Raw genomic sequence first — 24,767 nt, forward strand, 5'->3', positions numbered from 1 at the left:
GTTACCCTTCTCTGTACTCGTTCCAACAGCTCTACATCCTTCTTAAAATGAGGCCTCCAGACTATACAGTACTCAAGGTGTGGTCTGACCATTGCCTTATACAAGGGGATAATCACCTGCTAGAAAAATTGCTGTATTTCATTGACAAGACACCATGAGCTACTCTTGCAGACTGTGTGCACTGCTCAGAAAACTTCATATCTGCCTGCACAATTACCCCCAGGTGCATTTCGTTCTCTACCACTGTCAATAAAGTACCACAGTTCATTTCTATAATTCCCACAGAGTTTATACGTTACTCTGGGGTTACTGCTACCCATATGTAGTACTTTACATTTGTCAATGTTAAACTTCATTTGCCACCTCTCAGCCCATTGGCTCAACTTTTCTAGATCCTGTTGCAGCAGCATACTGTCATTAATGTCATTAACAACACTTCCAACCTTCATATCGACTGCAAACTTGAACATTAAGCTTGATATACGATCATCAATATCATTCATAAATACAGAAAACAACAATGGACCCTACACTGAACCCTGAGGGATTCCACTAATAACATTAGTCCACGATAAGCAGTGTCCATTGATTACCACTCTCTGTCTTCTCCCCCTCAACCATCCCTTTATCTATAGCCACAATTTGCCTCCAATGCCACACTGCTCCAATTTTTTCATCAGATTTCCATGTGCAACTGTATCAGAAGCCTTTCTAAGATCCAATATGATATCAAAGTTATTCCCTTCATCCAGTTCCTTTGTGACCACATTATAGTATCCAATCAAATTGGTCAGTCAAGACTTTCCCTTAACAAAACCATGCTGTGTCCGAGCTATAACTGAAGTCTTGTCAAGATGATCCTGCAGTGCTTCTTTAACCAGTGCCTCCATTAATTTTCCTGGAACAGAAGTTAAACAACAGGTCTATAATTACTTGTGTTGCTCTTTGATCCTCCTTTGTGAATTGGGGTCACATTTGCACATCTCCAGTCCATGGGTACCTCCCCTGAGTCCAAAGAAGCTCTCATAATTATGGCTAAGGGTTTGCTAACTTCCTCTGCTGCCTTCTTTAATATAACTGGACAGATCCATCCATCCCAGGTGCCTTTTTTATGTTTATCTTCAACAATTTCTCTTCCACTTTGCTCTCAGTTATTACAAAATCATCTAGCTCACTGGCAGAGTTTACTTCACCTCTGGCATTCCCCTTCCTGAATAACTCCTCATGTGTGAATGTAGATGCAGAATACTCATTTAGTTTGTTAGCCACCTGAGTAGGATCATCAACAGTTGAACCATCAATATTCAGTGGACCAATCTGATTCATCTCTTTCCTTCTAAAGTTTACATAGGTAATGAACTCTTTGCTGTTTTTCTTTGCATCCTTTGCCAAAGATTTCTCATAATCTGCCTTTGCCTACCTAATCTCCTTTGTGACAGACCAGCTTATATCTATCATAGGCTTCCATGTCACCCATTAATTTATATGTATCCCATGCTTCTTGAATAGACCGGGGTTTGAGCCTGTGACCACCAAATATGGAGGATTCGGAAAAGTCAGGGAATGACCACCGCATATCCCCGGTGCAATATTGCCTTAGTTGCTAATGCTCCAAAAAAAAATCCCATGCATTTTTCTTCTCTGCCATATATCTCATTAGTTCATCTGACATCCTTTTAGGCCTAAAACTTGAACAATATTTTTTAGTTTGTATATAAAGCCTAGTAGCTTCCAAGATAATTTCTTTTTAATGCTTCCCATTTTGAATTTGCTGTTGGTAACATCATCAGTTGGTCCCACCGTATAGAATTTAAATACTGTCTCAGACCACTGTAGTTGCCTTTACGAAAGAAAAAACCCTTCCCTTTACCCCTGATGTTAGTTATCTCTTTGAGTAAATCTCACTTGAGCACACTGTAATCACTACCACCTAGTGTTTCCTTTATCTGCAGATTCTTAATGCATGAAGAATCACTACTGATAATCAGATCAAGAGTATTACTCCCTCTAGTTGCCTCCCGAACATGCTGATGTTGAAAACAATCATCCAATAAATCCACAAAAGCCTTGCTAGTGTGTGAGTGACCAATCCACAAATTCCAGTCAATATCTGGGAATTTAAAATCCCCCATTATAAGACTCTCTGATTTACTGGTCCACTCTATTTCCCTGTACAGTTTCTTATTATATTCATCAGAGTCATTAGGCCTATTAACACACTCCTACTCTCAATTTTGATCTCCCAATGCTGATGTCACACCAAACTGACTCAACACTGCACTTGTCCAGCGATGTCCACTGGCTTCACTTCCTTGGATTTTATGTGTTTCTTAACTAATAGCATAACCCCTCCTCCCATCCTATCCTGTCTATCCTTCCTGTACGTATTGTACTCCCCAAATTCCAGTTCTGCATTCCTTATATCTGTGTGACACCATGTCTCTGATATCCGAACAGTATCTGCCTTTGATGTTTTGAGCAATACTCAATTCATCAAATTGAGCAATTCATCAAATTTATTTACCAAACTCCTAGAATTGGTTTATACAACAGGTGCAAGTATACATGCACCTGTTCCTATTCTTATCTACCCTAACACAACCCATGTGTTTAATTGTACCACAATGACTTCCAGCAGTCTCTGAAATACCCTGCACCTTGATTTCCAGGCTGCTGCTCATTCCAATAGAAGCAGTGCAAGAATCACTTTTACCTCTTCCTGTGGCTACTTGTTAATCTATTAGTCCTTGTATCCCCCCAAGAATAATTAATGAACTAATAGAATTAATAGAATGATTAATGAACTATAAGTTTAATTTTATATGAGATGTGAATTTCTTTTTATATTTAATTTCATATTTAGAGCTGACGTGAGATCTATTAACGAACCACATTTATGTAAATACAATCCTATCATACCATTCACACCTATCATACCTATCATAGTCAAAATAAAACAAAAAGGAAAAAAGGTGTGTTTTCTGAATTTGGGCACAGAAGAAATTAAAATGGCTTTAATAAATTGTGCTTATTTTATTTCAAAGAAAGTTTCTATACTTATTTTATGATAGCCATGTGGGTTTAAATAGGAATTACCAAAATATATAAAGAACAAAGGGAGCTTAATATTTATACAAATTACTTTTCATCAAACCTTCCAGCAAAAGCTTATTATTTCAGTACTTACCTCTGAGATCCGTATTTATGGTTTAAAATTCATAAAAAGCAAAAGTGGAGGTAATGGATTAAGTTCATTAAATTAAATAAGAACATGCCCTGAGGAAGAAATTCACTACTTTTTACTCCAGTTGTGTATAAAAGAAACTTCATAAAAAGGACTAGGACGGTGTGTCAATAACCAAGAGCCTAAACATAAGACTTTCGATGCTATCATCATCAGTTTACAACTGATGGTAGTTTTGAGAAAAAATCATCAGTTGTCATCTGACGATGATAGCATCAAGAAAAAATCATCAGTTGTCATCTGATGATGATCACATCGAAAGTCTTACACTTAGGCTCTTGGTTATTGACACTCCATCCTAGTCCTTTTTATGCAGTTTCTTTTATAGACAACAACCAGGAAAAAAGCAGTGCACTTCTTATTTAATTCAATCTAGTTAATCCATTACCTCCACTTTTGCTTTTTATGAATTTTAAAACATAAATACGGATCTTAGAGGTAAATACTGAAATAATAAGCTTTTACTGGAAGATTCGATGAATAAACGTACACTACTCCAAGCTCTAGCTGCAAAATTATATAACAAATTATATAACTGTACTGCACTGCAAACCTCAGGTTAGAAGGATATGACTTTTAGAAAATAGCCTCAGCAGGAAAATTAAATTTAGACAATTTATCTTACCTGCCAAAACTTTATAAATTTAGAACTTATCAAAGTACCAATGAAAAGCAACTTTTGGCTGCTGGGGCTACCTTATCTCTTTTGCTAGTCATGCACATTCAAAGGCTGCTAAAATTTGTAAAATGAAACTTTTGAAATAAAAAAATAAACCTAGCCAAATATAAATATCCCAAAATATTAAACAGAATATCATCCACCAGGACCCCATGTCTTTGGGATTAGAAAAGCTCTGTAAGGTGTAGAGCATTATTGAAATGCTATGTCCTTCCTTTTGTTCAGTGAGACTTTTAGTTTCTGACAAGATAGGTCCAGAAGGTAGAAATTTACTTAATAGTTTTGTATTTGTATTTGGCTTATATTTAGTTTTTAAGAGTCTTATTTTACAAGTTTTCATGTTGTTTGAAAGGATATGACTTTCAGAAAATAGTCTCAGCAGGAAAATTAAATTTAGACAATTTATCTTACCTGCCAAAACTTTATAAATTTCTATTTAAAATTCCTTTCTATATTGAGTGCCACTATGCAGGGTTTAAAAAGAAATTAGGAATTATTTCATTAAAAATCTTTAAAAAATTAAAATATCTTCCACAGTAAATCATGAAATCATCTGGTATTTATTTATTCACAAAGTTTTTCTCAATTTCTTTGTTAAAAGAAAATATGATTTATATTTCTCACGCAGAAATAGCTGTATAGGATGTGATTAGAGTTCAATATGATAACTGTGATTGCTGATTCAATTAATGGATCGTGATTACAGGAATGGACGTGTGTGTGTGTGTGTGTGTGTGTGTGTGTGTGTGTGTGTGTGTGTGTGTGTGTGTGTGTGTGTGTGTGTGTGTGTGTGTGTGAGTGAGAGAGATTGGTTTTGAAACTGTTGAAGTGATAGTATGCATGTGTATTAGATGTCTTGGAGGTGCTGAATTTTGAAAATAATTCCAAATATATGAGGTAGAACATTACTATGGAGACTTAGAATTGACAAACAAATCAGCCTACACACTGTTCAATAGATAGGTATCTGTAGTAATGTTCTACCTCATATATTCGGAATTATTAAACTCCACAAACAAGATTACCCATTAAGACTGATCATTTCTTTTAAAAATTCTGCTTTCACTAATCTTCCTACATTCCTTGTTAAAATTATATCACCTCTTATGAGGTTTTCTCAATTTAGAGTATACAACACTAAACAGCCCCATGAACGCATAACTTCTGTCTCCATTTCAGATAGTGATATTTTAGCATCATTTGATGTCATCTCCTTATACACAAATGTACACATTGAATCCACTTTACAAGCCTTGAAACAGTTACTTATCACCGATGACACTTTAATTAAATGTACAAATTTGGTTGTAAATAGCATCATAGAACTTATATTGCTCCTATTAAATGCCAAACATTTCTGTTTTCAAAACAAGGTTTATGAATGTCTATATGACCTCCCCATGGGCCTAGGAATCTCGGCCCCCCCTTATCCGAGATCTATCTAGCCTCAATTGAGGAAAAAGTACTCCAACTGTTTCCCTCAGATACAACTTATACATGAGATATGCCGATGATATATTACTGATAGGTAGTAAATCAACTATTGATTCACTTCTTAACACATTCAATACCATACATGAGAGGCATAAATACACCCTCGAAGTAGAAACAGAAAATAAAATCAACTTTCTAAACCTCACCATATACAAAACAGGAACAAGGTTAGCCACCAAAATCTATAGAAAAAGCACACATACAGGTAAATATTTACATTTTACTCATATCACCCATTAAATGTCAGAAGGGCATCTCTTTACAATCAAATTCATAATACAGTTCCACACATGAAGATTTATTTATTGAGTTACAGTATCTCACAGAGAGATTCATAGCCAGAAAATACCCACCACAATTAATTAAAGCAACCATCTCCAAAGCAGGATACAGAATTTTAACCCTTAATTGTGATAAGAAACTAGGAATTCACCTTGTCCTTCCCTTTCATAATCAGTATGCTAAATGGCTTTGTCAAGTTTTCATAATCACAGACATAATGCTGACGTTTTCAATATATAACAAATTGGGTTCCAGGTTCAATACATATAAGGAAACATACAATTATTCAACACAAGATTTTAATAACATCATATACTTAATAAGATGCCAATTGGACTGCACAGTGTGTTACATAGGAAGTACCACAGCAAAATTTGGCACCTCCAAGACATCTAATACACGTGCATACTATCACTTCAACAGTTTCAAAACCAATCAAACACACACAAAACGTCCATTCCTGTAATCATGATCCATTAATTGACTCAGCAATCACAGTTATCAAATTGAACTCTAATTACAAGATCCTTCAGCATGAAGCCCTCGTTATCGAATGGTTTTGATGTTACACTTCGTTAAACGTCTTGAACACTAAACTTCCCATAAACCTGTCCCCCATTTGGAACTTGACACACGTGACATTTCCACATGTACTGAGCTGCATCATTGGAAATAAACCCTCTTTAAATACTTTGCGTTCTCTACCACACATTGCTAACTGAAGACAAAAAAATTTGAAAGTCGCCCATTTCTTTTAAATTCAATCATAATTACAACCACGTTAACAGGCATGTTCCATTCATAGTATTCAAGTTTCTGATTCACACAACCATGTTTCTTCTTTAATTTTCATCACACCTAAGCGGATTATATGAGGTGAGTACTGTATATTTATATTAAGCCTTCAAGTAACAGTACATAAAGAATCCCTAAATTTATTATTGTAAGGAAACACAATTTTGTGAGTTTCATAATGGATCATATATATATATATATATATATTCTCTCTCTCTGCTCAGAATATTTTGTATAAGAATCAATTCCTATTAAATATTGTTATTGATAATGCAGTTGCTCACATGTACACTTTAAAAATTTGTGACTAGATGAATAACTTTTAGGACACCAAAAACAATCACTTTAGGCCAATGAAAGTTGCTTTGAAAAAAAAAAAAATCTTTCTCCACTTATAAATATACAATCCTATAAAAATAAAGGATTGTTTTCCTGCTGTAGCATCTAACACCAGACAATTTGAATAAATCAACATTCTCAGAAAAGAAACTAATATAAGGCAATTTACATTTCCAAAAAAAGTATTTTTAAAAACAAATAATTGGAACTGGCCATTTAGGAGTGAGAAAATATTCTGACCAAAAATCAATGTTTCTCTTTTATCAGACAACAGAAAAGAGAAACGGAAAGTGTATACTAAGCACATAATTGATATTCTCCATGCTGAACATAAATAGAGCCTACTGGCAGTAGCTTTTGACATTTCCCATTAATAAATAAAAACATATTCATACATTAAAAATCTTAAAAAAAAATTGATTAAATCCATAAGAAAAGAAAACTTGCTAAAAAGCTACAGAAGACGCATGAAAACCAAAATTCTTCCAGAAAATCCCAAATGTTTACAGGATTTAACATTTAAGGAATATTTTTATTTTCAAACAGATACCAAAGTATTCTCCCTGCCCCCACAATGGTGATGCAGTTTAAGTATCACCGTTGTGGAGGCAGGGCAGGGTCTCAAAAAGTTCTTTTTTTTTTTTTTTTTTAATATATTGTTGTCAGAGTATATTGTGAAATCAGTTGTATGGAGTTAAACTTTTATGAATATTGTATGAGCACAACTTACATTTCCCATTAATAAATAATTATGTGATGGTTAAAGTAAACTATGTAGGTTTGTATAATTTTTCAAGCTATCAGTCAGTTTCATGTTTTTAGTTAGTCATTTATTTGGGTAGACATATTGGGTGGTTCCCTAAGTCAGTGGTATGCAAGCTATGTGGTGTGACCATTGGAATAAATTAAAGGGGTTGTGCCAATTTTTAAATGAAATTAGTTATTGTGTACATAAACACTAAAAAACCTGTTGTTAAAATTACTTTTTCAATACTGTAGGTATAGAGATCTTACTACTTGAATGAAGTCTAAGATACTAATGAACTGTATTGCCACTCTATTTTTTAGGGTGGTTTCACATGTGATGCAGGTGGCTTTCTTACTTATTGTCCTTGTGGGTAATGCGCCTTAATTTGCTCACTAGCTATGGACACACAGAAAGCAGTTGACTGGTGAGACTTCTCAGTACTACTCAATTGCTGAACCATAATCCCTTTAGCTCTTAATTCGTGCTTCCTACAGCAAAAATTTCTGAAATTGCCTATAGGCCAGAGGTGCGAATATGTGATGGCAATAAATAGCAAGTCTGTTGCATGCACGCTTTATTCTGCTTCGCAATTCGGTGCTTTCACATCAGCTTGGATGTGTTTTTCATTCTTTTGCTACTTTTTATATTATCATTCTTTTTAAGAAGAAAAAAATATATATTTTACCATGGACAATTGGGTAATCAGAAAAAAATGGTCGAGGAGTGATGACAATAATGTTGCTACAGATACTTCAGAAGCTGAAAGGGTAAGAAATGTATCATGTGAAAATTTGGGCACTAATGTTATTTCAAGTGTAGTGCAACCACAAATTTCTGGTAGAGAGCCATCATATTCCAAATCAAGAATTGTTGATGATGTGCAGCGTCCTTTGTGCATAATATGTTACGGAAAACTGGCTAATGAAAGCACAAAACCTATTAAATGAAAAAGACACTTAGATATGAAACATCCAAAGATAATGAAAAATACTGAATCCTTTTCCAAAGACACACCGACGCCATACAAGGTGGGAAATCTTTCATAAATAAACATGTGGCAGATCGTTGGAAGTTTCATATTAAATACAAAAAAATTTGAAATCACATACTAATGCTGAATATCTTGTTCTCCCTGCTGCTATAAAAATGATTTCAGTTATGCATGGAGAAAAGAACAGCAATGATTTAAATAGCATTCCTCTATCTAGAGACAGTCTCACAGCGTATTACAGTTATCACAGACAGCATAAAATTCAGTTTATTAAATCGATTGAGAGAAAGTCCAGTTTGCAATACAGTTAGATGAATTTACAGATATTTAAAAGGCAGTTCTCAACTTACTGTATATGTGAGATACCGCTATGAGGGAGATATTTTAGAGAATTTTCTATTCTGCAAAGCTTTGGAAGGAAGAACGATGGGCGAGAAGATTTTTGATGTTATAAGTATTTTCTTTCAAACAAATAATCTAATGTGGACAACTGCTTTGTGATTTGTATTGATGGTGTGGCTGCATTAACGGGATAAAATAAAGGTTTAAAAGGCAAAGTAAGGGAAATTGCTCCAAATATAGTTTTGAATCATTGCATTACACATAGGGAAGAATTAGTAGCAAAGGAAATGCAAATTGATTTGCATGAAGTTTTGAAAGATGTGATAAGTGTGATCAACTTTATTTAAAAAGTAGAAACTTAAATAGAAGACTTTGCCCTATTGCCACTCTTTGAAATGCTTCTTTTATATATAAAAGTGAGGTGGTTGTCCAGTGGTAGAGTGTTGTGACATCTTTTTGACCTCAAACATGGTTTTATTGCTTTTATTGGATAGAAATCAGAACCTTGCTCAATTGTTTATAAATCAAAAATGGCTGGGAAAACTTAGTTCCCTTGTAGATATATTTGAAAAACTTAATGATTTAAATTTAAGTCTTCAAGGACAGAGAACAAATATATTAATACCCAGTGATAACATAGAAACTTTTAAAGGGAAGCTTAATCTTTGGAAAACTGAATTTGAGCATAATAATATTCCCATGCTTTTCTGATTTTGTTATGATAGTGACCTTTTATGATTTAGGGATACCATTGCCACCTACCTAACAATGCTAATTAAGAATTTTTCCAAATGATTTAATGTATCTCCAGAAAAAAAGTTGTATTGGATTTGTGATCCCTTTGCTTTTGAAATTTATTCATGTCCTGAAATTAGCATGCAACAAAAGGAAGATCTTATCGACTTGTCATCTGACGAAGCATTACGTGCTCTTTTTAAGACTACTTGGGAAAAATTTTGACTTTCTCTTCGAGGATAAGTATCCAGAATTATCGAAAATGGCAATACAAGCATTGCTACCTTTCGGGTCTACATATGTGAGGTTTGTTTCTCAAAATTAACAGCTATAAAAACAAAGAAGCGTTCTGGACTTGATCCAGAAGGTGACATGAGATTAGTAATTTCAAACATCGCGCCAAATATGGACCAATATTATTGGTTATCCAGGCTCATCCTTCTCATTAATAGTTTTGTTTTGTAATTGTTCATTTTTTGTTTTGTAATCTTAATTGAAGAATAAGAATTTGATTTGTTGTTTTTGCTGTATTCATTTAAAATACTAAAATTATTTTAATGTTTAAATTAAAATGGAAACAATTTTTTTATTCCTTTCTCAATACTCAACTGAGAAAGGAATTAAAGGAATTTTCTATTGCATAATTTATAAAATGCCATTTTTCTTCTCTAAAAATCTGGTCATCCTACCTCGGGGGTTTACATTGAGGGGTCGCATCAATTTTATATTTAATAAAGGGGGTTGCAATAATTTTGAAATTATTTACCCCCTTTATTAAATAAGGGAGTAAATAATTTAATAACCCCCTTTATTAAATAAGTTTGTGTGGCACTGCCCTAAATCATCATTTTAATATGCAATAAATTTGAGAAGGAAGCATATTGTGAAATCATAATATGCTTCCTTCTCAAATGATTTTCATAATGATTTTCCTATTGTTGGAACTTTCAAATAAGTAATGCTTCTCAAATAGAGAAGACTATTGTTACTTATTCTCATTAGAATGCCACCTAGGGATATCTGTACCCTCCTCAATGGAGTGGCCAGGCACATGGAAACAAAAACTTAAAAGTGAAATATTTAATTTTTTGTGCATTAAAATGATACCTTACTCCACCACCCAGTACATATTAGTAAACTCCTACAGGCAAAGGCCTTAAAGGCTGTGAATGCATTATCATTGTCTTGTTTATTTTTTTCAATTCACTTCACTTATTTTAGATTCCTTCTGAAATAAAGATATAGTATTAATTTTACTTTCTTAGGATGGCCGCACTTCCCTTCATTATGCTGCTGTTTTGAAAGATAATCATCAGATGTACAATATGTTGTTGGCATTAGGAGCAAGTACATTTATTATGGATTATGTAAGCATTAATTAATATAGAAGAATATTAGATGTTAATATATATTATAGTGGTAAATAAGTTTCAAGTTTGAATTATTAGTAGCAGTTACATTTTTCTCTGAACAAATAAATTAATGATATCAAAATAAACATTCTGATATGAATTTAAATGTTGAACCATTAAAATAGTTCTCTATAATAAAAAAAAAAATTCCGAAATTCCTTTACAAATTATGTCATTAATTTTACTTTGTATTTTATTCTCTGCTTATTCATTAGCATTGGAGATGGCTATACAAAGTTTTTTTTTTTTTTTTTTTTTCAAAAAAAAAAAAAAAAACAAATAGGCAAACCAATTGTACGGTATGATTTAAAGACATGGTAAACCAATTTCTGATTACTTGATTCCTGACATTTGTTCTAAAAAAAACTCAACCCAGTCCTTGTGGCATGGTTTAAAAATTACCAATTGATTTTTTTTAATATATATATATATATATATATATATATTTTTTTTTTTTTTTTTTTTTGTTTGGTTTTATTTATATTTTTCATGATGTATGTTTTCTAAGTTTTCACTTAAAATATCAATTTTTAAACCAAAACTTAATTTTATAATTGATACCTCCCTAACAAATATACAGGTATTTAACAACCTCACTCTATCTCCCTGCTTTGAGGAAGAGCAAGAGGGAGTGTATTGAAACATTGAGTCAGTTTGGTGTGACATAAGCACTGCGAAAGCAAAAATAAGAGTAGGAGTGTGTTATAGGCCTAATGACTCGAATGAGTACAATGAACAATTGTACAGGGAAATAGAGTGGGCTAGTAAATCGGAATGTCTTATAATGGGGGATTTCAACTTCCCAGATATTGACTGGAACTTGTGGGTTGGGCACTCGCACACTAGTCAGACATTTGTGGATTTATTGGATGATTGTTTTCTGCAGCAGCATGTTCGAGAGGCAACCAGAGAGGGTAATACTCTTGATCTGGTTATCAGCAGTGATCACTTATGTATTAGGAATTTGCAGATAAAAGAACCACTAAGTGGCAGTGATCACAGTGTACTGACGTGGGATTTACTTAAAGATTTAATTACCATCATGGGTAAAGGAAAGGGTTTTTGCTTCCGTAAAGGCGAGTACAGTGGTCTCCGACAGTTTTTAAATTCTGTATAGTGGAATCAACTGATGATGTTACCAACAGTAAATTCTAAGTGGGACGCATTCAAGGAATTAATCGTGGATGCTACTAAAAGTTTCATACCTATTAAGAAATATTGTTCAAGGTTTAAGCCTAAATGGTTGTCAAATGAACTAATGAGACTCGTAACAGAGAAGAAAAATGCATGGGATGCATACAAATTAACACGTGACACAGGTCTATGATAGCTACAAGTTGATCTGTAACCAAGTTACAAAGGAGGTTAGGCAGGCGAAGGCAGATTACGAGAAATCCTTGGCAAAAGATGCTAAGAAAAACAGCAAAGATTTCTTTACTTATATAAACTCTAAAAGGAAGGGGATGAATCTGATTGGTCCACTTGATATCGATGGTTCGACTGTTGATGATCCTGCTCAGATAGCAAACAAACTGAATGAGTATTTTGCATCTACATTCACACGTGAGGAATTATTAAGGTTTGAAAATGGGAGAAGGTTATCAAATTGTAGCAGAATACTTAATGATTTTGTAATAACTGAGAGCAAAGTGGAGGAGAAATTGTTGAAGTTAAACATAAGAAAGGCACCTGGGGTGGATTGGATCTATCCAGTTATATTAAAGGAGGCGGCAAAGCAACTAAGCAAACCCTTAGCCATAATTATGAGAGCATCCTTGGACTCAGGGGAGGTTCCCATGGACTGGAGATGTGCAGATGTATCCCCAATTCACAAAGGGGGATCGAAGGATGACATGGGTAATTACAGACCAGTTAGTTTAACTTCTGTTCCGGGTAAAATAATGGAGTCACTGGTTAAAGATGCATTGCAGGATCATCTAGACAAGACTGCAGCAATAATTCAGACACAGCATGGGTTTGTTAAGGGAAAGTCTTGTCTGACAAATTTGATAGGATATTATGATGTGGTTACAAAGGAACTGGATGCAAAAAATAATTTTGATATCATATATTTGGATTTCAGGAAAGCTTTTGACACTGTTGCGCATGGAAGACTATTGTAAAATTTGGAGCAGAATGGTATTAAGGGTAAGTTGCTACAATGGATAAAAGGATGGTTAAGTGGGAGAAGACAGAGGGTGGTAATCAATGGGTGCTGCTCTTCTTGGACTAATGTTATTAGTGGAGTCCCACAGGGTTCGGTATTGGGTCCACTGTTGTTTTGTATATTTATCAATGATATTGATGAAGGTATATCAGGCTTAGTGTCGAAGTTTGCAGATGATATAAAGGTTGGCAGGGTTGTTAATGACAGTAATGGCAGTGTGCTACTGCAACAGGATCTAGATAATTTGGGCAGATGGGCTAAGAAGTGGCAACTGAATTTTAACCTTGACAAATGCAAAGTATTGCATATGGGTAGAAGTAACCCCAGAGAAACGTACCAACTGTGTGGTACTACACTTAAGGTGGTAGAAAATGAAAAAGACCTGGGAGTAATTGTGCAGGCAGATATGAAGTTTTCTGAGCAATGCAGACAGGCTGCTAGGGCAGGTCATGGGGTTTTGTCAATGATATATAGGAATTTTGCTAGCAGGGAAAAGGAGGTGATTATCCCTCTGTATAAGGCAATGGTCAGGCCACACCTTGAGTACTGTGTACAGATCTGGAGGCCTCATTTTAGGAAGGATGTAGATTTACTTCAGCATGTACAGAGAAGGGCAACAAGATTGGTGAGGGGAATGAAAGGATCCTCTTATCAAGAGAGGCTTAAGTTCTGCAAATTGCAGTGGCTGGAGACTAGGCACCTGCGCGGTGATCTGATTGAGGTGTATAAGGCCTTGAATGGGTTCAGCACGCTGAATTCTGATGGGATCCTTCCACTTGTTCAGATTACGAACCTAAGGGGGCATAAATTCAAATTAAGAAAAGACAGATGTAGATTGGATGTGCAGAAATTTGCCTTTAGCCAGCGGGTGGTTAATTGCTGGAACAAACTTCCATCTGTCATTGTGGAAGTTGATAGGTTGAATAAATTTAAGGAGGAACTGGACAGGCATTTGGAGGGAATGGTGTGATTTTTTTTTTGTTTTTTTTTTTTTTCTTTCTTTTTGGCTGATGCTGCATAGGCTCATACATTTGCTTTCTTGCATCACATGCCACTACTACTACTACATTGAGATTAATTATGAGGGCATCTTTGGACTCAGGAGAGATTCTTTTGAATTGGAAAAATGGCAATATAGCACCAATACATAAAAACGGTTCTAAGAGTGAAGTTGATAATTACGGACCAATTAGTCTGACTTCAATGGTAGGAAAAATCTTAGAGGCAAGACTGCAATTTAGCGACATTTAGATAGATATGGCATTCTGAAGGACACAGAACATGGCTTTGTTAAGGGAAAATCATGTTTAACTAACTTAGTAGGCTATTTGGACACAGTTACTCATGAGCTCGATTTAGAGAACAATTTTGGCATAATTTATTTGAATTTTAGTAAGGCATTTAACTCGGCTCTCATGAGAGGTTACTTCATAAACTTGAACAGGTTGGGATTACTGGCAAGATTCTATGATGGATTGCTGGGCGACTGCATGGATGGCAGAAAGCAGAGGGTTATGATTAATGCTGATGGGATTCTTCCTCTTGCTCAGAAAAATCACCTGAGAGGGCATAAATTCAAATTGAGGAAAGACAGATGTAGGATAGACATGAGGAAATTTGCCTTTAGCCAGCGGGTGGTTGATTGGTGGAACAGACTTCCATCCCCTGTCATGGAAGTTGATAGCCTAAATAAGTTTAAGGCTCAGCTGGACAGGTATTTCGAACGAACAGAGGGGTGAAGTGGAAGTGGTTATTTTTTATTTATTTTTATTTTATTTTATTTTTTTTTTTTGGCTGATGCTGCATAAGCTTGCTTTCTTGCATCAAATGCCTCTACTAATGCTAATGCTTATGGATATTCTTCAGGTTGGTGTAACGTCAGGAGTGGGGTCTCTCAAGGATCGGTTTTTGGACCACTATTGTTTATCATTTTCATAAATAACATTGACAAAGGGAGAGAAGGTGTGATGTCAAAATTTGCAGATGACCTAAACATTGGCAGAATCATTAATAATCAGTGCTAAGCAGCACTCCTTCAGGAATGACTTGAATATACTTCAGAGATGGTCAGAGAAGTGCAGCTATGTTTTAATGCTGCTAAATGTAAGGTCTTAAACTTGGAGAATAGCAATCCACAAATAAATTATACACTTGTTGGGGTTGAATTAAAAACAGTGGAGGAGGAAAGGGATCTGGGAGTTGCAATACAGATAAATATGAAGTTTTGTGAACAGTGTAAACAGGCAGCCAGGGAAGCACATGGTGTCTTATCGGTGATTTATCAAATGTTATCCTGTAGAAATAGGGAGGTCATAATCCCACTTTATAAGGTGATTGTAAGACCACATTTGGAATACTGTGTTCAAGTATGGAGACCTCATCTGAAAAAAGACATTGGGCTTCTTGAAAGTGTCCAAAAATGGGCATCTCGAATGGTGAGATTGGCAAAAGGATGACCACACAAGGAGAGACTCAGATTATGTGAGCTACACAGCTTGGCAACCAGGCACTTCAGAGGTGACCTGATTGAGGTTTATAAGGCTCTGAGAGGGATTAGTAAAATGAATGAAGGTGGAATTTTTGCTGTTATAAAGAATTCCAGAACTAGGGGTCATAAATTCAAGTTACAGGAGTTGATGTTGGATTGTAGGAAGTTTTCTTTTAGTGAGAGTCATTGATTTCTGGAAAAAGTTGCCCTCATAGGTAGTTGAGGTTGACAGTTTGAATAAATTCAAAGGTCAACTGGATAGTTACCTGTATGCGGAGGGAATCAATCATATAATTTGTATTTTCTTATTTACTTGGTGGTTTTTTTTTTTTTTTTTTTTGCCATTGCAGCAAAAGCCTGTGGCTTCCTTGCACTACATGGCGAATACTATTACAGAAACGAAACAGAGCGAAATAAATAAAAAAAAACATACTGATACATTTGCAAACATTGGCTATTAGCTTTTTATGCATAATTCTGTTTGTTTAATTATTGGTTTCATCTTTGAACTAGTAAATTTGTAGTACCACTTTCTGTATATAATTCTGGTGTTTATCTCCAACTATCCATATTGCATTTTAATTTTTTCTGTCATTATAGTAATACAATATTATTTATGATTTTATTGTTCAATTAAACCCCAATTACTCTGTCGTTTTATGGCTTTTTCAGTGTTTTTCTGTAACACTGTGCTTTGCAATATTGTCATGGATATACCACTGTAACCAGTCTTTTTCACTTTGCATGAACCCTACTAGTCCCATTTCAGAGTTTTTCACACATGAACAACAATTGAGGCAAAAAGCAATAGATGGAAATGATATACAAAATTCAAAGAATTTTTAAAAAAATAGTTCTATTACTCACATCCTCATGATTTTATATATTATTCACCCACATAACACTATAGACTACTTTAACAATTAGAAATATATTTTTATTTATATAATACTACCTATAGAGCTCATTGAAATCAACTGTTTCTGCATTGTAGTGCAGTGAGATTAATTGGATAATGTATCATTATGACAGCATAAGTTTCTTTATGAGGAATGACAAAGTCGCTCTATAAGGAACAAAAATAGTTCAATGTGCCCTTTGTTGTTTTCAACACAAATTATATATTTGAACCACTGAATAGCATATAGCACATGTTATCATTCAATTTCTCAGACTCTTGCCATATTAGGGTCATCTTGTGATAGAAGTCTTAGGTTTCTGGTTGTAGATTCTATCTTTGATTATATTCCAAATTGCATAATCACAGAGTGCTATGTGACTAAGAATATAACTCCCACATTTCAGTTATCTCGTGACATCCTATTCATTTTTAAAAATTATTTTTAAGATTGCACAAATATTTCTTCTGAAATTTAGTGGAGTATTATCTGTTGCCATTTTATGTTTTCCAAGTTATGATGAAATGATAATTTCTAAGTGTGGGCAACAGTGTTCTGCAGCATTTACAGATAATTGGAAATAGTTCCCTCAGCATCTGATAAAATCCTGATTCGGACTCTAATGCCCACTACATTAAGTTCACACTTTTTCACACCCGGTAAAAGTTCTCACTTCTTTTATCTACTTGTTTGTTGAGAAACACCCAGAAACTGTCCAACAAGTTTCAATTACTATATCAGAATTCTGAATTATTTGGAACCATTTTCTGAGAAGGAAAACATGATGTGCAGTTTTTGATTATTTTATATTAAACCATAAACAGGCCAACTCATTTTTGCATGCCAGTGGCATAGTGGTTGGGAGGGGGGGGGTCAGTAGGGGACAAATGCCACTGGGTGCCCATGAGAATTTTCTCCTATCTAAGACCAAAATGGTGATTGGGGGCCAGGTGTCTCCCACCCCCTGGCTGCAAAATCGGCAGTGCCAACACTCAACATTCAACAGAACCATACACACACACTTTCACATACTGCCGGCTTTGATATATGTCTTAGAGATGAAACTGCAGCATATAGGGTGGAACTCTGGAGACCACCTGAAAAACAAACAGCCGACCGGGCTAGCTGGGTGGGTAAAGTGCCTGCCTAGCAACCCAAAGGTCGCGGGTTCGAATCCCGCCTCGGGCTTGGATCAAAGTACTGCAAAAACTTTGGGAGGTGCATTATGGCCACAGAAGCCAATACGCCAACTACCAAAAAAAAAAAAAAAAAAAAACCTGAAAAACAAAAATACTTTGAATATCTAATTAAGACCATCAGTGGAACAAGATCAGCTTAGTGATCTGGTCCTGTAAGTGTAGAAAAATAAACTCTAAAGGATTAGTGATATTATTGACTAATAGCATTAAAGGCAGGAAAATTAATCTTTAGAATATATTTTTTATTTATAGAATTTATCATTATTTATTACAATATTTCTTTCATAATGATGAATACATTGATTTTTCTTTAATCATCCAGTGTGTGACATTGTTTTATGCTTGTAAAGTGTTCTTTTGTGATTAAAACTAAATTAATATTATTTTATTTTTGTATTTAAATAATTTACATAAAGGGAGTGAAAATATACTGCATTGCACCCTGAGTGTCATATAAACTTGCTATACCTCTGCTGCACCCAACATATGAGTATTACAAATCAGTGTGGCCAAATGTAAAAATAAATATTTACATTCCTATGTAAATATTTATTTTTACATCTGTACATTATATATAACATTGTATAGTAATAATGTATTTCATGGGTAAACGATGATACCACCAGGCAATGAAGTTGTGCTTTGCTTAATTAAACAATGAAACCTGTTGCTTACTAACTAACACATAGAAACATATAAATGTATGAGAGGATCCCTTCATTCCCCTCACCAATCTTGTTGCCCTTCTCTGTACACGCTCAAGTAAATCTACATCCTTCCTAAAATGAGGCCTCCAGACCTGTACGCAGTACTCAAGGCCTGGCCTGACCACTGCCTTATACAGAGGGACAATCACCTCCTTCTCCCTGCTAGCAAAATTCCTATATATCATTGACAAAACCGTATGACCTGCCTTGGCAGCCTGTCTGCATTGCTCAGAAAACTTCATATCTGACTGCACAATTACTCCCAGGTCTTTTTCATTTTCTACCACCTTAAGTGTAGTACCACACAGTTGGTATGTTTCTCTGAGGTTACTTCTACCCATATGCAGTACTTTGCATTTGTCAAGGTTAAACTTCAGTTGCCACTTCTTAGCCCATCTGCCCAAATTATCTAGATCCTGTTGCAGTAGCACACTGCCATTACTGTCATTAACAACCCTGCCAACCTTTGTATCATCTGCAAACTTTGACACTAAGCCTGATATACCTTCATCAATATCATTGATAAATATGCAAAAGACAGTGGACCCAACACCGAACCCTGTTGGACTCCACTAATAACATTAGTCCATGAAGAGCAGCACCCATTGATTACCACCCTCTGTCTTCTACTCAACCATCCTTTTATCCATTGTAGCAACTTACCCTTAATACCATTCTGCTCCAATTTGTACAATAGTCTTTCATGCGCAACAGTGTCAAAAGCTTTCCTGAAATCCAAATATATGATATTTTTTGATGCAAAAAAATTATTTTTTGCATCCAGTTCCTTTGTAACCACATCATAATATCCTATCAAATTTGTCAGACAAGACTTTCCGTTAACAAACCCATGCTGTGTCTGAAATATTGCTGCAGTCTTGTCTAGATGATCCTGCAATGCATCTTTAACCAGTGACTCCATTATTTTACCCGGAACAGAAATTAAACTAACTGGTCTGTAATTACTCGTGTCACCCTTTGATCTCTCTTTGTGAATTGAGGATACATTTGCACATCTCCAGTCCGTGGAGATCTCCCCTGAGTCCAAGGATGCTCTTATAATTATGGCTAAAGGTTTGCTTAGTTTCTTTGCTGCCTCCTTTAATATAACTGGATAGATCCCATCCACCTTTCTTATGTTTAACTTCAACAATTTCTCCTCCACTTTGCTCCCAGTTATTACAAAATCATTAAGCACCCTGCTACGATTTGATAACCTTCTGCCATTTTCACAGAATTTAATAACTCCTCATGTGTGAATGTAGATGCAAAATACTCATTCAGTTTGTTTCCTATCTGAGCAGGATCATCAACAGTCGAACCATCGATATCAAGTGGACCAATCAGATTCATCCCCTTCCTTTTAGAGTTTATATAAGTAAATAAATCCTTGCTGTTTTTCTTAGCATCCTTTGCCAAAGATTTCTTGTAATCTGCCTTCGCCTGCCTAACCTCATTTGTGACCTTATTACAGACTAGCTTTTATCTGCCATAGGCTTCTGAGTCGCTTGATAATTTTTATGCATCCCATGCATTTTTCTTTTCTGTCACGAGTCTCATTATTTCATTTGATAACCATTTAGGCCTAAACCTTGAACAGTATTTCTTAATAGGTATGAAACTTTTAGTAGCTTCCACGATTAATTCCTTGAATGCTTCCCACTTAGAATTTACTGTTGGTAACATCGTCAGTTGAACCCACTGTACAGAATTTAAAACTGTCGGAGACCACTGTACTCACCTTTACTTAAGCAAAAACCCTTTCCTTTACCCCTGATTGTAATTAATCCTTTAAGTAAATCCCACCTCAGTACACTGTGATCACTGCCACCAAGTAGTTCCTTTATATAGGCGCCTCCGTAGCCAGGTGGGAAGGAGCAGCAGTGCGTAGCACGCGCTTCTTGATTAGACCGGGGTTCGAGCCCGTCACCACCAAATACGGAGGATGCGGAAAGGTCAAGGAATGACCACCGCATATCCCGGAGCAATATGGCCTTAGTTGCTAATGCTCCTAAAAAAAAAAAAAAAACAAACAAACAAACAGTTCCTTTATCTGCAAATTCTTAATACATGAATGATCACTGCTGATAACCAGATCAACAGTATTACCCTCTCTGGTTGCCTGTCGAACATGCTGCTGCAGAAAACAATCATCCAATAAATCCACAAAAGTCTTACTAGTGTGTGAGTGACCAATCCACAAATTCCAGTCAATATATGGGAAGTTAAAATCCTCCATTATAAAACATTCTGATTTACTAGCCCACTCTATTTCTCTGTACAATTGTTCAGTGTACTCATTCGAGTCATTAGGCCTATAACACACTCCTACTCTTATTTTTGCTTTCACAGTGCTTCTGTCACACCAAACTGACCCAACAGTGCACTGTTCATCTATATCAACTGGATGCACTTCTTTTGATTTTATGTTTTTCTTAATTAACAGCATGACACCTCCTCCCTTCCTATCTGTCTATCCTTTCTGTACACACTGTACTCCAAAAATTCCAATTCTGCATTCCTAATATCAGTGTGACACCACGTCTCTGATATCCCAACAATATCTGCCTTTGATGTCTTGACCAACACTTCAAATTTATTTACTATACTTCTAGCATTGGTATATATGCACTTATTCCTATTCCTAGTTACCCTGACACATCCCATATACCCACCTGTTTCACGATGACTGCCATCAGTCCCTGAAACCCCCGGCACCCCTCGCTCCAGGTCACTACTTATTCTAATAGAAGTTGTGCAAGAATCACCTTCACCTCTGCCTGCGGCTACTTTTAACCTTTTAGTCTGTGAATCCCCCCAAGCTAGCAGTTTTCCGACCCACCTAACACTGCCCCGATAGCATCAGCAAATATTCTTGCACTCTTTCTATTTAAGTGTATCCCATCCCTGTAGAAGCAGTCTCTCCTGTTAACAAGCACAGACCATGCTGAAAAAAATTCTACCCCTTGAGCCTTTCACATTCCCTCCAGGGCCGAATTGATTGACAAGGCTCTCATTGTGTCTGGGCAGAATTGCAGACACTTTCAAATTTAACCCTGAGTCACAACTTTTTTGCAACATTGACCTGTACTTGTTAAGTAAATCTGCAGATCTCCTACTCTTAATGTCATTGGTGCCAACGTGTACAACAATATCACCTTTTGTGCCCTTAAAAGATTATATATGCTTGTTTTATGATGTGTTTCTTGTTTGTCTTCCACTATTAAAGTCACGCGCAGATTGTATTTAAAAATTCTAATTTTTAGAATTTAAAAATTCTAATTTTTAAATTCTAAAAATTATTTTGCATTTAAAAATTCTAATTTTTAAATGCAAAATAAAAAATATTTTTAAATGAGCCAGATGAAAATGTTAACCTCAAACAAAAGTTTTGAGGTTTGTTGCGATGTTTATTTTGTCAGAGCCTAGAGAACGTTGTCAGCTATTGGAAATTGATTGATGAAAAAAGAAAGCCAACACTGTTCAAATTACTCTGTTTAAATATTTCCCTAACAAGTAGTTTCTTCATTGTGTATTTTATGCAATAAACATTTAATTCTATAATTATTTTCATTATCTGTTACATCATATACAGATAAAAAGTTATTTATAAGGTATTTTTAAAATTCTTTATGGACATTCCTGAAGGTCATGAACCAATTATAATTTTTCCTATTGATTATTATATTTGATTAACGTGTTTCCGTTTTGCACAATGTGCTCGTGGGATGAATTAATTGCATTATTCGAGGCCAGCCTGTACTACCCACTCTTCTTCAATCTTACTAGGTACTCTGAGAGTACTGGAGTAATTGGAGCACTTTTCATCTTCAGTAGAGATCTGCCTTAAGAAAATCTTTTGTGCCACGCAAACATGCCTGACTCAGTACCATTTTTTATACCTGTTGAAGCACATGCAAAGTCTCAATGACAATTTTACTCAGTACTGGCAGAATTTGATCTTCACTACTGGCAAAGGAAAATGCCTGTTCTACAGTTTATACAGTCCAAAAAAAGAATTCAGCACATTGCACTATAACACCATCCAGCAGACAAACCTGTTAAGTGTATGACACATCCATTGCACCACACATTTCCCAGTAATGTTTTTTCATGAAATCCATTATATAATATATATTAGATATTGCAGGTATGTGCTATATTTCTACAAGTATAACTGTGTGATAAATTCCCATTATAGTATAATAGATGTATCATTCAGTTTGAAAAGTTTAGTTTGGTTTTATTTATTTTTTTTTTTTTTAAATCAAATTATTCAATTTTAAGGTAGATGTGGAGGGTTTCCTGTATACTTTCAAATCCTTAACATCCTGCAAATAAAACAAACCATCCTCAGAATACATGTAATTTCATGACATGATATATATCTGGTGGTGTGAGGAATTTTGGTTGATTAACAATAGTTTTTTTCTATTTATACTTGTGAATATATACTTGTTTCTGTTTATACTTGTGAATTATGGATAAATTTACAAGTGCTGACAGCAGATTTCTAATTACTGCATTGAATGTTTATCATGAACACTGGTCCTATGCTTCTTTATAAATTCTTCAGACAGTTGTGTTAACATTAATTCTTTTGTCCTTATTTTGTTCCTTATTTTCATGATTTCTTTGTTGTATGTATTTAAGATAGGTCATTTCACTTTCTTTTGCATCTCACAGTTTCTTTGTTCCATATATCTCAGCCATTCAGCTTTGTTCACTACTGTTCTAATATTCTACCATTCCTTCTTCAATTTATTTCATAATTGTGGAGTTATCTGTAAATATTTTTCTGGTTGTTTCTGATATGGATATAAAATTATTTTCTTTATATCCTTCTATTTGTTTCTAATTCTGATACTTTTGCTTATCCTTCTAACTTTTCTGCTTGCTTGAACAGTGCTTTTATTTGTTGGATTAAATACCTGACAGTGTTATTCACTGTCAATCCTGTTTGCCTCTAGTACTGCTTTGAGTGTTTGTTTCATGGATTCAAAATACCTTTTAATAAAAGGATTGCCCACCACATCTGTTCATTGAATTTTTTCTTCAAGATTTAATTCTGTTAGCTTATTTTATGAATTTGTTTTTTATTAGTAAATACTTGAAGTTTGACGTATTTTATATTCTTCCCAAAATATATTGTAATGAGTTTTTATCATCCTTATTGATGTTGCTGTGCTTCTTGTTTTCCATCTTGGGTCATACCTAGAATCACAGTTACATCAGCACATAGTAAATCACAAGGCATTCCATAATGCGGAAAAGTCTTTATTATTTGGAGGTGCAAATATATTTAATGAATCTGGAATAATTCTCATATTTTAAAGAGCATATAAACTTATTTTATTACTTACAAGCTACTTAAACTGTATTCTCACTCATCATCCCACAATTCAGATTATTTTCTATGAGAGATTCATCTCTCTCATCATTCAGTGTAGTAAAATAATTTTTGAATATTATTGTGATTATTCTAACTAGAGAGGAAAGACTCCTGAATATTATCTCCAGTTTCCTGAACAGATGAATTTTTCTCAAATAATTAAGCAGAGTCAGAGAGCCAATGCCAATTATTTTGCAAATAATGCTAACCGAATGAAAGGTAAATCACCTAAAAGAAGTAAGTATTATTAAAAAAATAATGGTTTTAAATAAAAGCCCAGCTTACCTTGGTGTTAAGCTGTTAATTAATAAGTAATTTAATGATTTACCTATTGTATTTCATTATAAAAATAATGTGAAATTGCAAGCTTCATAGAGATAGAGAGATATGGATTAAAGTGGAAAGTCCACTGTAATAAGCCAGAAATATTCAGATTGAAATAAGTGAATGTATAACTTTATAATATCCCATTCAGAAATACCCATCATATAAAAAGTAAATTAAAATTCCTCGATATTTTTTCTGCTGTATGATACATTAAAGAATAAAATTGACCAATCCTAAAGTTAAATCAGGATTAGGTTTTCATTGTTGTTGTCAGAGAAATTGGCATGGGGAGTTGTGTTTTGAGGTATTAGGAAACATTGTCTATCATAAAGAGGAGAATAGAAAAAAGAATCATGCAAGTCATTCTTTATATATCATATTTAAAAATTATGATAGGCTGCCCTACATTAATAGAATTTACAATACTATTGGTATTATAATGGCTAAATTAGCATTAGTTGATGAGGCATATGATGCAAGAAAGCAAGCTTATACAGCATCAGCAAAAAAAACTCCTTCCCGTTTCA

General features: G+C 34.7%; 1 protein-coding gene across 1 annotated transcript in view; it reads left to right on the forward strand.

Moving 5' to 3' along the window:
* The window catches only part of LOC150079425 (uncharacterized), a 227,770-nt gene that overhangs the window by 50,486 nt on the left and 152,517 nt on the right, over positions 1-24,767 (forward strand). Inside the window, exons 7-8 of the mRNA XM_090383066.1 lie at positions 10,915-11,016; positions 24,012-24,150. Coding sequence (XP_090239192.1) covers positions 10,915-11,016; positions 24,012-24,150 — 241 coding nt within the window. The remainder of the gene's footprint in view (positions 1-10,914; positions 11,017-24,011; positions 24,151-24,767) is intronic.

This window comes from Mastigoproctus giganteus, chromosome 10 (assembly GCF_048544385.1).
Source record: "Mastigoproctus giganteus isolate SK-2022 chromosome 10, ASM4854438v1, whole genome shotgun sequence".
Lineage (NCBI taxonomy): Eukaryota > Metazoa > Arthropoda > Arachnida > Uropygi > Thelyphonidae > Mastigoproctus > Mastigoproctus giganteus.